The 13,848-nt window shown below is 48.0% G+C and overlaps 1 protein-coding gene across 2 annotated transcripts in view; it reads right to left on the reverse strand.

The window, feature by feature from the left end:
- LOC134501946 (N-acetyltransferase family 8 member 3-like) overlaps positions 1-10,245 on the reverse strand; it is a 104,298-nt gene extending 94,053 nt beyond the window's left edge. The window contains exons 1-2 of one of the 2 annotated variants that reach the window (XR_010068402.1): positions 10,093-10,245; positions 7,768-8,709 (exon numbers count right to left, since the gene is read on the reverse strand). Coding sequence is in view for 1 of the 2 variants with exons in the window: in XM_063309971.1 (XP_063166041.1) it covers positions 8,015-8,709; positions 10,093-10,150 (753 nt within the window). In the remaining variant the exon portion in view is untranslated. Of the gene's footprint in view, positions 1-6,230; positions 8,710-10,092 lie in introns of those variants that run through there. The other variant, XM_063309971.1, reaches the window with a different exon arrangement.
- Between the last annotated feature and the right edge of the window lie 3,603 nt (positions 10,246-13,848).

Genomic DNA, 13,848 nt, shown 5'->3' on the forward strand with positions numbered 1-13,848 from the left:
CAACTCCCAGAATTCCCCAGCTAGCATGGAGAATTCTGGGAGTTGAAGTCCACACATCTTAAAGTTCCTGAGGTTGAGAAACACTGGGTTAGAGAGTTTTAAGAGATAGAGTGGGGGTCTTAAACCTTGGAAGGGCTTTTAAAGCACCCGTTTTGCCACCCAGCTTCTGGGGGATTTGGGGGGCACAGAACTGTCTCTGAAAGGACCCTGGTGGGCTGAGGGGGGCATCCTTCAGGTATGCCTCATGATTAAACTAGCAGCAGCACCCTCACTGGCTTTGGGGAAGCAGCGTGGATGGAATGGGGGGGCAGGGTTTTCTCCAAGATGTCACTGTTGTGTTGTGTGTGTTGTGTCCTTCCTGAGTGTCCTCCTGTTCCTTCAGAACAAACAATGGCCATCAGGCTCCCGGGTGCACCAGAGGTCACTGCAGAATACCCAGAAAGCTACAGCGGGCAATATGGAGACGCCACTGACCTCCTGGGATCTCCCAGGCCCGTAACCGGATGGCCCCACAAGCAACGCAAGTATCTGGGGCTGAGGGGGGCGTGAGAGACAATGGGGAGGGCTCTAGCAGGCTGGAGGTCGCCATCCAGCAACGTGGGGCTTCTGGAGCCCCTGGCCAGGCTTGTAAGCAGCGGAAGGTCTACGCGGAGTGGAGGCGTCGGCAGGGAATGGTCAAAAACGTCACGATGCAGCCATAGTGGTGCAATCAAAGCCCCTCGTTGTTTATGGACGTCGCACTCAGCAGCTGGAGCTTTGCTGGCGCCGTCGTGGCCGCCATCTTGACCTTTTGGACTACCCCCTTTGGACACCCCTGATGCTGAGTGTGGTTGAGGAGCCAAAAAGGGTCTTCTTTGATCCCATAGGTGTGGTGATGCGTCGTGAAGCCTACAGGCCTTATCCAGAGCCCCCCCGTTTCCATGATGACTCTTTACTGGTGCCCAACGATCGGGGGTCAGTGAGGCCTTTCTCGGGGTTTGCCAGCTTTGAGGACTCCCGGGGCCTGTCCTGCCCAGACGGCATGTTCAGAGGTCAGTATTGTGTGCATGCGCTCGTGCGCTCTCTCAGTATCGGCTAACCGTTAGCCATTGCTAGCTCAACCAGAAGCAGGCATGGCGTGCGAAGGAAACCACTTTCGCTTCTCGGGGAAGTGAGATTGGGGAAAACCTCGCTTAACAACGGCAATTGGGACTGGAATTTCTGTCGCTAAGTTGATGCGGTTGTAAAGTGCGACAGCAGTTCCGGCAATCCCTGGTTACTGTCGTTAAGCAAAACACCGCAGGTGGTTAAGTGAGGACCTCGTGATCGCGACTTCCAACTTCCCGCCGGCTTCTCCTTTGACTTTGCTTGTGGGAAGCTGGCAGGGAAGGTCGCAAATCGCGATCACGTGACCGCAGGACGCTGCGATGGCCAGAACTTTGAGGACTGGACTTAAGTACTACTTGTACAGCGCCGTCATAAGTTCGAACGATTGCTAAATGAGTGGTTGTTGACAGAGGACCACCTGAACGAGCTAACAAGGGCCACATCTTCTGGTTTGTATGCAGAGGCACGAAGTGAGGAGCTGGCAAGGCACAGGCTGGGTTCACACAGTGTGTCGCACCAGATCCGTGGCAAACGGAGTGGTTACCAGAGTCCAGTATGCAGAGTTTTGCTAGTTTGGGTTTGCTTTTCGGTGGCTTCCTGTTGGATTCGATTGTGGTTCTGGGGATTGTGTGAGGCCTGAAAATGAGCTAATCAGAAATGAAGTCATAAGAGGGTTGTGTCAGCGTCTCTTCTCTGATCATCAGCATTGGCCGGGGTGCCCAGCAGAGAAACCTTCGCTACCGCTTCATCCTCTCTTGTTATACTTTCTCTGTAGATGTGGCATGCGAGAACTTTGGCTGCCATCCGTGGGGCCTCCCAAGCCCCTTTCTGCCTTACCCCTCCCACAATGAAGAAAACATTCCCCCAAGGCCCAGGTGGCATCAAAAAAGAGCGTACGCGGACACTCCCTTTGCCACGCGCCAGGAGCCCTTCTACTGGCGAGATGCTTCGCTGCACTGGAGGCGCAGGATCCCCTTTAAGCACTACTGAAGGTCATCTCCTGCCAGGACGAGGAAAAGGACCTCTTCCAGGGTGAAGGCGAAGCCTTGGCCATGCCGATTGTTCTATTCTTTGGGCACCGCGACTGATGTGTGGGCTCGGGTGTGTGATAAAAGGAGAGCACGTCCCTGTGGCCTTTGCTGTTAACCTGGCCTGTGCCCAGGGGTTGGGTGGAGGTGGTTGGGTATTGCTGCAGTGTCCGGAAGACCTCCGTTGAGTCCTGAAGTTCAGAAGACATGGTTTGTGCCTGGGGCCGACCGCCCTGATGGCCTGGAAGCACTGACTCCGTTCCTGAGGCTTCGGCTTCAGGAACGGCTCTCTGGAATTACGATCCTCTCGATATTGTTTTCCCTGCCTCGGACCTAACTGCCCCTTCCTGTCACTTCCAGGTTGCCAAGAGGGAGCCTAGCCAGTGACCCCTTCTCCTTGGCCCTCTTGGGACCCCGAGGGAGATGGGAGGGAGGAAGGAAATGATTTCCGTTGCAAATGTGAGTTTGACCGATGTGTGCCTGCTTACGCATGCCTGCACGCCTCTCTAAAAAGAGACAGACACTCCACAATGACTGACGGTCCGAAGGGTTGCAAGAACGTTTGTACTGATGGACTCAGAAACTGCTGATCCCGGACTCAGAAGACCGTGCAGGGAATTCTGTGACCTGGTCCTATATTCCGCTTGCTTTTTCGGTGTCTTTTATAAAAATTAAAGCCTTCCCGTTGTTGTTTACACCTGTAGGATTATCATAGTCCTCTCTCTTATTTTACTCTATGGCAGTGTTTCTCAACCTTGGCAACTTGAAGACGTGTGGACTTCAACTCCCAGAATTCCCCAGCCAGCCATGCATGCTGGCTGGGGAATTCTGGGAGTTGAAGTCCACACGTCTTCAAGTTGCTAAGGTTGAGAAACACTGCTCTATGGCAAGTGAGCTAGCTTGTATTTACAGTCTGTGGTCTGCAGGGGGCAGGTGGAGTCTTTTTTGGTTTCTGATGCTGAAGCTGGAGTTGCAGCATCTCCAAGAATTGAACATGCTTGAAGATTGCTGGGCAGTCCATCTTTGTGTCAAGGAAATATCTGTGACAGTAAAACTCAACCTTCTGCAACTCACGCTCTGCAGATATGCTAGACTACAGTAACTATCCCTGCTGTTTATATGGGCAAGGATGGTGGAAACAGTAGCCCACCAGGTCTGGAGACCACCAGTTTGGGAATGGGTGGCTTGCAAAATGGGTGACTGGCTTGGTTCCCACATGGTGCCAACTTCCCGATGTTTAAACACGCATGGTGAATTTGGGTCCCCTATCATTATTTGGGTTCATGTCTCTGTCTAAACCAGGGTTTCTCAACCAGGGTTCGGTAGCACCCTCAGGTTCCGCAAGAGGCCCCTAGGGGTTCCCTGGGAGATCACGATTTATTTAAAAAATTGTTCCAAATTCGGGCAACTTCACATTAAAGAGGTAGGTTTCATTCTTTATTTTTAGCTTACGAACACTTGTAATGCATCTGTACAGGCCTACCCATGAGACAGACAGGATGATTTTGTAACTTCTGGCCTATATTTGAGCCTGAATGTGCAGGGGTTCCCCAAGGCCTGGAAAATATCTCAAGGGTTCCCCCAAGGTCAAAAGGTTGAGAAAGTCTGGTCTAAACCAAACTGAACAAACCAGGGGATGGCAGCTCCTGCCCCAAGTGTGTGAAACTCACCCAGAAGACCAGATGCAAAACTCTCAATGGATGTGAAGGTGGTTGGTTGTGCACCCACTCTTCTGAATGCCCTGCTCTGTGCCAGTGCTTTAGCCCCCATCAGCTCTTGGCTGCTGGACCTGGGTGAGGGGCAGTGCCTACTGAGAGCCTTTCCTTTCTCAAGGGGTGTCTGCAGGGTTTGGTAAAAAAGGCAAGACGGTGGCCACGGTGGGGACACCCTGGCTTTCTCAGAGACTTCTGCTCTTACTCGGCCTGACCCAATGAGCTCAATTTCTTCTGGACCCACACGCCTTGTAACCCCCTGTAAGTTTTTGCTTTAAAAGTTGAGCCGCTTTGCTGTGTTCCTGCCTGTGGACGAAGGGGTTGGAAGACCAAGGAGGAAATTAAAAACAGCCACCGACATCGGAGTCTTGGCTGACCCACCTGCACAGGCCAGGACTGCAGAGAAACAAGAGAAGTTCCTGGTGCGGGGGTCACTTATATGTTGCAATCAAGTTGGCCCGTGGGTTCCCCCTAGCTTACCTGGCAGGAATCCCCCCCCCCATGCATATTGAACCCTGGACCATGCAGGTCAGCAGCTTCACTAACGAGCAGTGTTTCTCAACCGTGGCAACTTGAAGATGTGTGGACTTCAACTCCCAGAATTCCCTGGCCATTCTGGGATTTGAGGTCCAGATATCTTCAAGTTGCCAAGGTTGAGAAACACTGAACAAGAGGATCTTCCTACCCTCTTGACTGATCTGAGGGCTTTGGAACAACAATTGTGAGCCTCTTCCGTTCTCTGGGCTTCAGTCACAGGGTGCTCCTTTAATTAAAATTAATTCCCTTCCTGTTCCCATCCCTAAAAAGGGGAGGAGGCGGGAGAAAGAGCAGAGCGGGGAACCTGCCACTTCGGTGTGCAATGGAATAGGTGACGGTGGGGAGGAGATGGTTTGATGTTCATGGTGGCTAAAAGTGGAGACGACGCGTCCAGGAGCTGTATCTGAGATGGGCAGTCAAGAATCTGGTTCAAGTCTACCCACCGAGTGACTTTGGGCCAGTCATGCACCAGCAGTCCAACCCATTTTGCAGGGTGGTGGTTAGAGGGAAAAATGGGAGGAGGAAGAGCTACCTCCATCCACATTTTCCATTTCTGGGAATTACAAAGCGGATGGAAAATTGATCCAGCAGTTTTTGTCATGTTCACTGTTTCAATGTGCCTGGTACATCGTAACACTTCACATGTCGTTTGCTAATTGCGTGTTTGATTTGCAGGGAAGGGAGGCTTCCATAGCCCGGACTGTTATCTCTGGGTCGAAGGAATGGAATGTGTTTGGGTTTTCTCAACTGCTCAAGGTTGCTTTCCCAGGAATGGTGAAGACAGTTACTGGCACCTGGGGGGGGGGGGATGGTTAGAACGGCTTGGTGGTGGGAGGTCTTACGTTTGGAGCCGAGGGTTCTTAATTTGTATTTGGCGCGCTTTTGCTCATTCTCAGCTTTCTCTGTAGTTGCATACTAATCCTTCAATAAATCAGATTTCATAAAGTTCACTTGTGAGTCTGGTTCAATTAGGTTAGGCAACCATTACAGTTTTGATGGCTGAGCTAGGGAAGAGCCAACTCAGCCTTTCCATGAAATAGACTGTAACTATTTATACTTTGCAACAGATAGGCAGGAAGCGCCTCCAGTCTCAGAAAGCCACAACATTACAGTATCAGAGGAAAAACAACTTTATGCACAAGTAAAGCTTCAGAGGAGGGGGAAACAGAAGGAACATTACATGCTGGGCAAAAAGGTATAAGGCACCAATTAAGGGAAAGCGATCACGCAGTTAAGAGCCGTTAGGAATTGAAACAGTTTTGACCAGTGTTTTTCAAACTTGGCAATTTTAAGATGTGTGGACTTCAACTCCCAGAATTCCCCAGTTTGAAAAACACTGGTTTAGATGAAGAAGGCTATCATATAAAGGACAGAATAACACTTTAGTTTTTAGTAAAATTAGATCAGAACATGGAAAAATAAATGCAAAATTTCTGGCAAGGAAAATTAGTTTTTTAATTTTTTTTCCAGCCCTGTTGCCCCTTGAGAGAGTAACTTTAGGAGGACACCAACCAGGGTGTGGTTAGCCTAAAGATAAGGGGGAAAATCTATTATTTCAAGAGGGAGAGATTTGGGGTTAGACAAATGATAAAGAGGAGTGACCCAATATGGAATTCATTAAATTCCGAAAACACTGACTCTTGAGTTTTGTAAAAGGGAATAAAGTAGAAAATGAAACAAAATGAACAAAAATAAAAAGCCTAAATCTGAAGCTGTGGGTGAGCTGATTTTAAAAAAATTCCAGATCAAAGCTACTGCATGTCTTTAAACAATCATTCTTTGCTTTCCTGGTTTATCCCCTGCTTTCAAGGATGTGGGGACTCAACGTCTTTCTTTTTAAATTACTTACTTTTTAATTGGCTTTGTGGTTTTGTTCTGCCTTTCTAAGAACTTCCAGTGTAGGATGAATCATAAATGAAGGTGAGTTAGTAAAAGGTGGGACGGGGCAAAGCTCTTGAAAGTGATGAAATAGATAGGCGTCCCTCTACCGATAGGTAACGTGAGGCTGTAACACTGAAGGTGCCGTGAAACTTTCAGCGTCACAGTACTTTTTGGCGCGCTCAGCCTTTTCTGTTTTCTAAAGTCCTCTTTTTCCCCTCATCTCTCACCAAAACTGTTCTTCTATGCTGGTTAGTGATCTGGAAGGAAGTGTGCTTGCAAATAGAGGCGGTTCCTCTCTGTCCTACTGGTCAAGCCACACCTGGAATGCCGTGTCCAGTTTTGGTCTCCAGAATGCAGGAAGGATGCCGGGGAACCAGAAAAAATGCAGAGAAGAGTGACAAAGCTGGTGACGGGCTTGAGGACTAAATCCTATGAAAAGAATAAAAAGAATTGGGTCTGTTTAGCCTAAAGAAGAGAAAGCGGCGGGGAGTCAGGCCTGCGGTCTTCCAGTGCTTGAAGGGGTGTCATCGGGCAAACTGTGTGGATTTATTCTTCAAAGCCCCTGAGGGTAGGCCCAGAACCGGCAGATAGCAGCTTTACAGAGGGAGATCCAAACTCAAAACCAGGAGGAATTTCCTGGCTGTGAGAGCTCTTAAGCAGAAGAGCCACCTGGACAGTGAAGGCTCCATCACTGGAGGGCTTCAAGGTTGGGCAGCCATTGGTCTGGGTTGGTCTGCTGTGGGCAGGGGATCAGAACAGAAGACCCCCAAGGTCCATTCTAGCTCCGTGATGATTCTGTGACTCTACACTTGGAAGGATGTTTTGTGGTGCGCAGGGTCCAAGAAGGCCAATGAAGTGTTGATCTTGTGGGAAAAGCCCCTCCCCTCGATACCTTCCGGGCCAGCCCCATTCTGTTCAGCCTTGTCAGTCGCCCCGATTTTGAGACTTCTGCACAGGCCACACCCCACAACACGCTGCCCCAGGAATGCGACTCTTGCACAGAAACATCCAAGGGCCCTGCTGGTCATCAGCATGGTCTTTTACTCCCTGTAGCCTGAGAGGCTTATTGGAAAGCAATGTCCTTTGATGCTGGCTGTAGGCAGATTTAATTCAACCGTCAGCTGGAAACAGATGCATCTGGCAAATAGCCCTAACTGCTAGTCCTGGTTGTAATCAGTTGATGGGCTCCAATGAGGCTTCCCCCATGAAATGGCCCCTTGAGTTATGCTGGGTTCTAGTTCCCATCGACACCGGCCCGCTTGACTGTGGATCATGGAAAGTGTAGTCCTACAATTCTGGAAGGGGCCCCAAGGAGGCGAAGCATCCCCCACTCGGCACCACATCACTGAGAGGACTCCCCCCTCTCTGCCACAGATCTGGCATTTGTGACAAAGGCTGCAGTGTGTTCCTTCTCTTCCAAGCTGTTGGCAGATTAAGGAGAATGTGGTTTAAATGAGAATATCTCTGTGAGAAGTTTGTGGCTGTCCATAAAAGGACTGTAAGCACTTCCAAGAGCAGGTGACGTTGAGGTGTGCTGTAGGGCACGTCAACGCCGTCAGATGACAGGGTGTCTGTGGTCACTGATTCAGTTGGGAAGCCAGCTTTAGGTGGAGTGAAGGTCGCACAGAGCCTCTTTAGAGCAGTTGGCTGAACTCCCAACAAGGAGAGGGTGAGTCTGCAATCCTGCTGAGCCATCAGGTCAGAAGGTCGAACTTGCTCCACAAGCAGACGCTTCTGCTCTGGGTGGCGAACTATGTTCTGAGGTAGATCTCAGAGAATTCCTGGGATTTTATAGCAATACCAGTAGACGTAAAAGCGGAACAGCTTAGCCAGGAAGGAGGGATTTATCTCCAGGACCTTCTGGAAGCCCATGCTCTCGTAGGTCCGTTGAGCAACATGTTGCACCATGGAGGTACCCAGCACAACTTCTTTATAGCCACACTCCTGGGAAAACTGGATAACAGTCTTGGTTAGGGCCTTGGAGAGCCCTTGGCCTCTATGCTCCTTCTTCACAGACATTCGCTTCAGCTCCCGGGCACTGCCCCGCAAAGACGGGTGGTCAGGATGGATGGCGGCCACAATGCCTACCACTTCCTTCCCAGCCTCCACCACCCAGAAGCAGCAGTCCTTCTGCTCCAGGTAGGTTCCCCTGATGTCTCGCATGTCTGCAGCAAGAGCATCTTGGATGTACCCTTCCCACAAGCGCTTCATATAGATCACGCCTACAGCCAAGAGAGCGGCCACAGCCACCAGGGAGATGGTAAGAGAAGCTGAGCTCATGTAGGTCCCAAGGAACACAGTCAGAAGCACCAGGTGGCTCTGAGGACTACGGAGAAGGTGCCATATTGCCACAGGAATGTGTTCCTCGAGCCCTTGAGCAAACAAGGTGCGCGCTGTGTCATAGTCTCTGTCCTCGTACTTCCGGATGCGGTACTTCCCTGCGACCAAATCACATTTCTGCTGCCCTGGAAAACAGAAGAGGCAGAGGAGGAACTGGGGGAGGACAAGATTCCATTTTGCTCATCATTGGGGGACCCCAAATGCCAGTTGCAGGGAAGCAACTGAAGGAGAGGGACAGGTCTCCACCTTCTGAGCACCTCAGAAGCATCCAGCTGACCACTAAGAGACAACAGCCCGACTCTTGGCCAGATTCCCCATGGCTACATTTTTGCTTTTTGCATTCTTACGATGAACCTTAAGCCCTTAGTAAAGGTAAAGGTTTCCCTTGACATTAAGTCCAGTCGCGTCTGACTCTAGGGGGCGGTGCTCATCTCTGTTTCAAAGCCGAAGAGCCGACGTTTGTCCGTAGACACTTCCGTGGTCATGTGGCCGGCATGACTACATGGAACGCTGTTACCTGCCCACCGAAGCGGTACCTATTAATTGATTCCCATTTGCATGTTTTCGAACTGCTAGGTTGGCAGGAGCTGGGACCAGCGACGGGAGCTCACCCCATCACGCGGATTCGAACCGCCAACCTTCCGATCGGCAAGCTCAGCAGCTCAGCGGTTTAACCCGCAGCGCCACCACATCCCTCCTGAAGCCCTTAAAGAGACATATTTTTTTCTGATCCCTTTAATAGCCTATCTCAAAATGTTCTGATGCTCTCCTCCCTTCAGAATTAAGAGGTTTTTTTTTTTAGTAATTGAGAAGTGATCAATTCTTGAGGTCAACCAAAACTTTTAAGAAAAACACCCTCTGCCGTTTTTGAAAAGTCCACACCTTAGTGGACAATGACCCAGTTTTTAAAATCTCTTGGCACATTTTTTACTAAGACGTCGGGTTACATTTTGGTTACATGCCGTTTGCTAATTTCTGGAAGCAGAAGAGGATAAACTTTTAAGAACAGAAAACAGAAGGAACAGGATTCTTGGCTAATTTTTTACCAAATGAGGGTTGCCATTACTATGTGAAATCTGCAGGGCTGAGTTGCTAACAAAGATGCACCTTCCCCTTCCCATTCTTCCAAGTCTATTTGCAATCTCAAGGCTGATGGCTCTCCTCTCCTGCCATCTTATCCATTACGCATGACCAAACCCAAAGGTCTCTGGAAACAATCACAGCTGTCTGGCCCAGTGGGGAAGTTTCCTATGAATCAGGCAAAGTCGGTCTGATACCCTCCTGCAGGCAAAGCAGCTGCCTTTGGAATTGTTCTCATTCCCCAGCTACCTCAAGTGTAAAGGAGAAGCCGCTGGCCTCCTTTTTCTGCATTACATACTTGAAGCCAACGGAGACCTTTGAAGTTAGTTTGTACTCAGGAATGGTCAGTGCTGGCAGAAAAACATGTAGCGGTCCCAATTTCTGGCTTGCAGATGTGCGTAGGTACCCACCCATCCTGAGTCACTTACCTGCTGCCAGGTGTCCAGGCCCTGGCCTCTTCTGAGCCCCCTCTACGCCTGCAGCCATGCTCTCAAAAGCAGCTGTGGTTCAGGCTGGACAGACGCCGAGCAGCTGCTCTGTTCGCTTCCTGCAGCAGGAACAGCCAACCAGGAAGCAGCAAGTTCAGGGAAGAGCCAAGAGTGGAAGAGGAACTTAGCTGCAAAACCCTTCTGGAACAGGGCTAGCTCCCTTCCCGCTTCAGAACCATTATTTCCTCGTTGCCCGCTCAAGCCAACTTCCTCTGGTGTTGTCCAGCTCTAACACACCCTTTAGTCAGGACTGTGTTAAAAGAGTCTTCAAGCTTTCTTCCTCTTTGCAGGATCCTGAGAGGGAAAAAAAAAAAGTAATCGTATATTTACCCTACGTTTTATTAAATCCTCCAAAATAGGACTAAATGTATAGCAAAACCTGGACTGGAGCTGCAGGATTTAAATCAGAGAGCTTGTTAAATTAAACCAAATCTTACAAGGCTTGTTCTGTGCCGAGTAACACTTCTTTCTGGGCTGTCACTCAGACAAAGCATTTTATACCTGACTCCCTGAAATGTCTGTTGAATGCCTGACCTTTTCTCTAAATTGTGATTCAGATGATAAACCCATCAAAATTCAGGCACAGAGCTATTCCCCCCGCCCCCCTGCTGTTGCTAGGCTGAGCCAGAAGACAAACAGGCAAAGTCCACAGATCCCTGGAATTTTACGGCCAGGCAATAAAATAAGCGTTAATTCTTTCAAAATGAGAAAAAGTGTTTCAAGATTTGAAATCTCTGCCAGAGGTGGAGACGGCCACTGCAGCCACAAAGTCCAGCTGCTACTAAGTGCAGGAAGCCAAATACATCAGGATGGAGTAGACAGCCCACCTTCCCCACAGCTTTCAGGGAGCAAGATGTGCAGACATTACCTTGTATCGTGCCTCTGCGTACGGCATTTCCTGAGCTGAGATTTTACATAGGATATGCATGAGTATATTTGTGTATCTCATGTGTATTTTACGTAAGTCAAACCTTGTTTATGAAAGCATGAACTGATGTAGCATCTGTACGCCTGACAGTTTAAGAAAAGGTGCACCGTATACCGTATTCCCTTCTGATATTCCTGCAACACTGTTGAGGGCTAAGACCTGGATAGTGTCGTAAAACTTGCGCACCGTCCATAGCAGTGTTTCTCAACCTTGGCAAATTCTGGGAGTTGCAAGCTGCCAAGGTTGAGAAACACTGGTCTACGGTTGTCTAAAGTGCAAAGGCCCATGGGTTCAATGACTGAACACACACACCCCGCCCCCGAGTAAGTTCTGGTGGATGATTCCCAGTAAGGATGAATCTGGGTCCTCCCTCCCTTGTTATTCTCATTAATTATTAGGATGAAGAGGTGGGGAGGATGTTAATCAGATTTAATACAACATTGGGTGGAACAGCAAAGACCTTAGAACGGTCCTGGTAGGTTGGAGAAATGGACTGAAAGCCACCGAGTGAAATTTAACAGCGAGAAGGGCAAAGCTCACCATGCCAAAAACACCCAACCGAACCGAACTACTGTTAGAAAGAGGTCACTTTCACCTTCATATTCAATCCACATTCGTTCATTGCCCCCTCTTTTTGATTTACCACACATATTTCTTAAATAACCTATTCCTGCTGCATTCAACATTTATGTTTTCCTGGACATACCCAACTCTTAGAATAAAGTGGGCAGAGGCATAGTTTATTTTTTTTTTATTGTGCATAACTTTATTAAGGGTTTTGATGACAATAGTAAAAACTAATACAAACCAAACTCAAAGGAGAAAAGAATAGTACGAAAGAATAAAAAGTGCAAGAAAAAAAAAGAGATGAAAGCATATGTTGGAGAAAAGAGAAATATATCAAGAAGTGATTTCCAACCTTCATCACAACAAGTATAGACAAACTTAGTCACTCTTCACTAAATACAAACAGAAATATCTGTTTGTAACCCCTGTGAGGTTACGAAGAGATCTCTCTCCATCCCATAGCCCATCCTTTATCTATAAGTAAATCCATAAAATAACAACTTTTCAATCCTGGTATCAGCAAAAAGTCCATAAAGGGTTGCCAGAACTTTGCAAATACTTGTAAATGTCTTATGTTAACCTTGATCAAATAAACTGACCTTATATTCTTTCCTTTTACTTGCAATAGCCTTAACCTTTAGTTCACTGAAATATTGTCGTAGGGGTTCATTTTTTCTCAATGCTTCTTTATCTCATCACAGACTTCTTCTAACAACCCTCTTCTGCAGATCCAGTAAGAAAACATTTTCCAGGTCATTCTCTTGGTTTGTCATTTGGATTTCCCCTTTAATTTTTAAAACTTCAGCCAGTTTCTTTTGAATAGCCAATGAAGTGTCCTTTCCCAAACCATTCTCTTGGCCTGTCATTTGTAGTTCCACTCTTGGTACTCTGTCTTGTCAGACAAAATTTGCTCCGCATCTGTCATTTCCTCGTTAACATCTTTTGGCCATAACCTATCCATAGAATTAGGCATCATTACTGCCACTGTTGATATTGTAGCTACCAATTTCTGGCTCTGTTCTTCAAAGATCTCCTTTAATATTTCCAGTGTTACAATGTTTTGTGTAATTTGTAAGTCCCACTTCACTGGCACCAAAAGTTGGCCTGTATTTTTTCCCCCCTCCAACTTAGAATCTTTCATCCCCCCTAGTGTCAAGTTTCTAAAATCATAAAGTCTGTTATGAACCAATAGCTAAAATAACTCTGGTTCCCATGAGAACCTATTTATTTTTTATAGTTAATCCCAAAATCTTATAGTAAAAGTCAAAATTCCGAATTTGACTGGACCCTTACTCCATTTGTAACTTTCCTAGATCAAAATCTTAGATTTTTGCTGTTTATTTCAAATTCTTTAAGTTCTTAAGCTTGTAATTCTTCTTTTGTTTAGAGTTGAAGATTAACTCAGCCCACGAAGACTTTTTAAACTTGTCGTTCCAAAGATCTTCAATAGTTTAAGAGGGTTAATAAGCGATTTCCGAAAGTGATGGAAAGTGAGGTTTGCGAACTCAGTGTCGTTGAAATGGCTCCGCTGTGGTTGTGCGTAAGATGGCTGATCCTGTCATCTCCTGGTGCTCAAGCCCATGGAAAACTGCTGTCCTGCAGCCTCCACACAAGAAGCAGCCATCTGGAGCACAAGTGGGCAATCTCTTGTCCTCTCCTTATCTGGAGAGGTTCCAAGGAACTGGTCTATTTGTCAGTTTCTTGGTTTTTGCTGCGGTCATTGGCTCCACTTTCAGTTTGCCATACATCCCCCGGAAGTCTCTCAGCTGGGCTTTCTGACCTTCCTTGGTCCTCCTGCCATTTACAGCTGTCAGGCGGGGACACTTCTGGTTCTGCGTTGTCAGCTTCTCCACACCCTTCCATTCTCTCGGACACTCTGCTGCTATACTCAAAATGTTACTGTCCTTTTGGCTTTTCCAGAACCACACATCCCTTACCATACTTCCACCCACATATACACCTTTTCCTGACTGACTCCTCGAGGCCCCATTGAATAGGTGGGGAGGAGGAACACGGGCCAGCCTGCAGCAGCTTCAAAGAGCAAGCAAGGTCCTCTGCCCAGGGTGGTGGAGGAGCCAAATGGGCATCTGGGGAAGACACAAAATTGAAGGAATAATTCTATCATACTAGCTTGATGTCTCCCATGAACACAAGAGTTCTGTGTGGTGAACTGGGCTGAGAGTGGTTGGTGAAAGATCACT

This window comes from Candoia aspera, chromosome 8 (genome assembly GCF_035149785.1).
Source record: "Candoia aspera isolate rCanAsp1 chromosome 8, rCanAsp1.hap2, whole genome shotgun sequence".
Lineage (NCBI taxonomy): Eukaryota > Metazoa > Chordata > Lepidosauria > Squamata > Boidae > Candoia > Candoia aspera.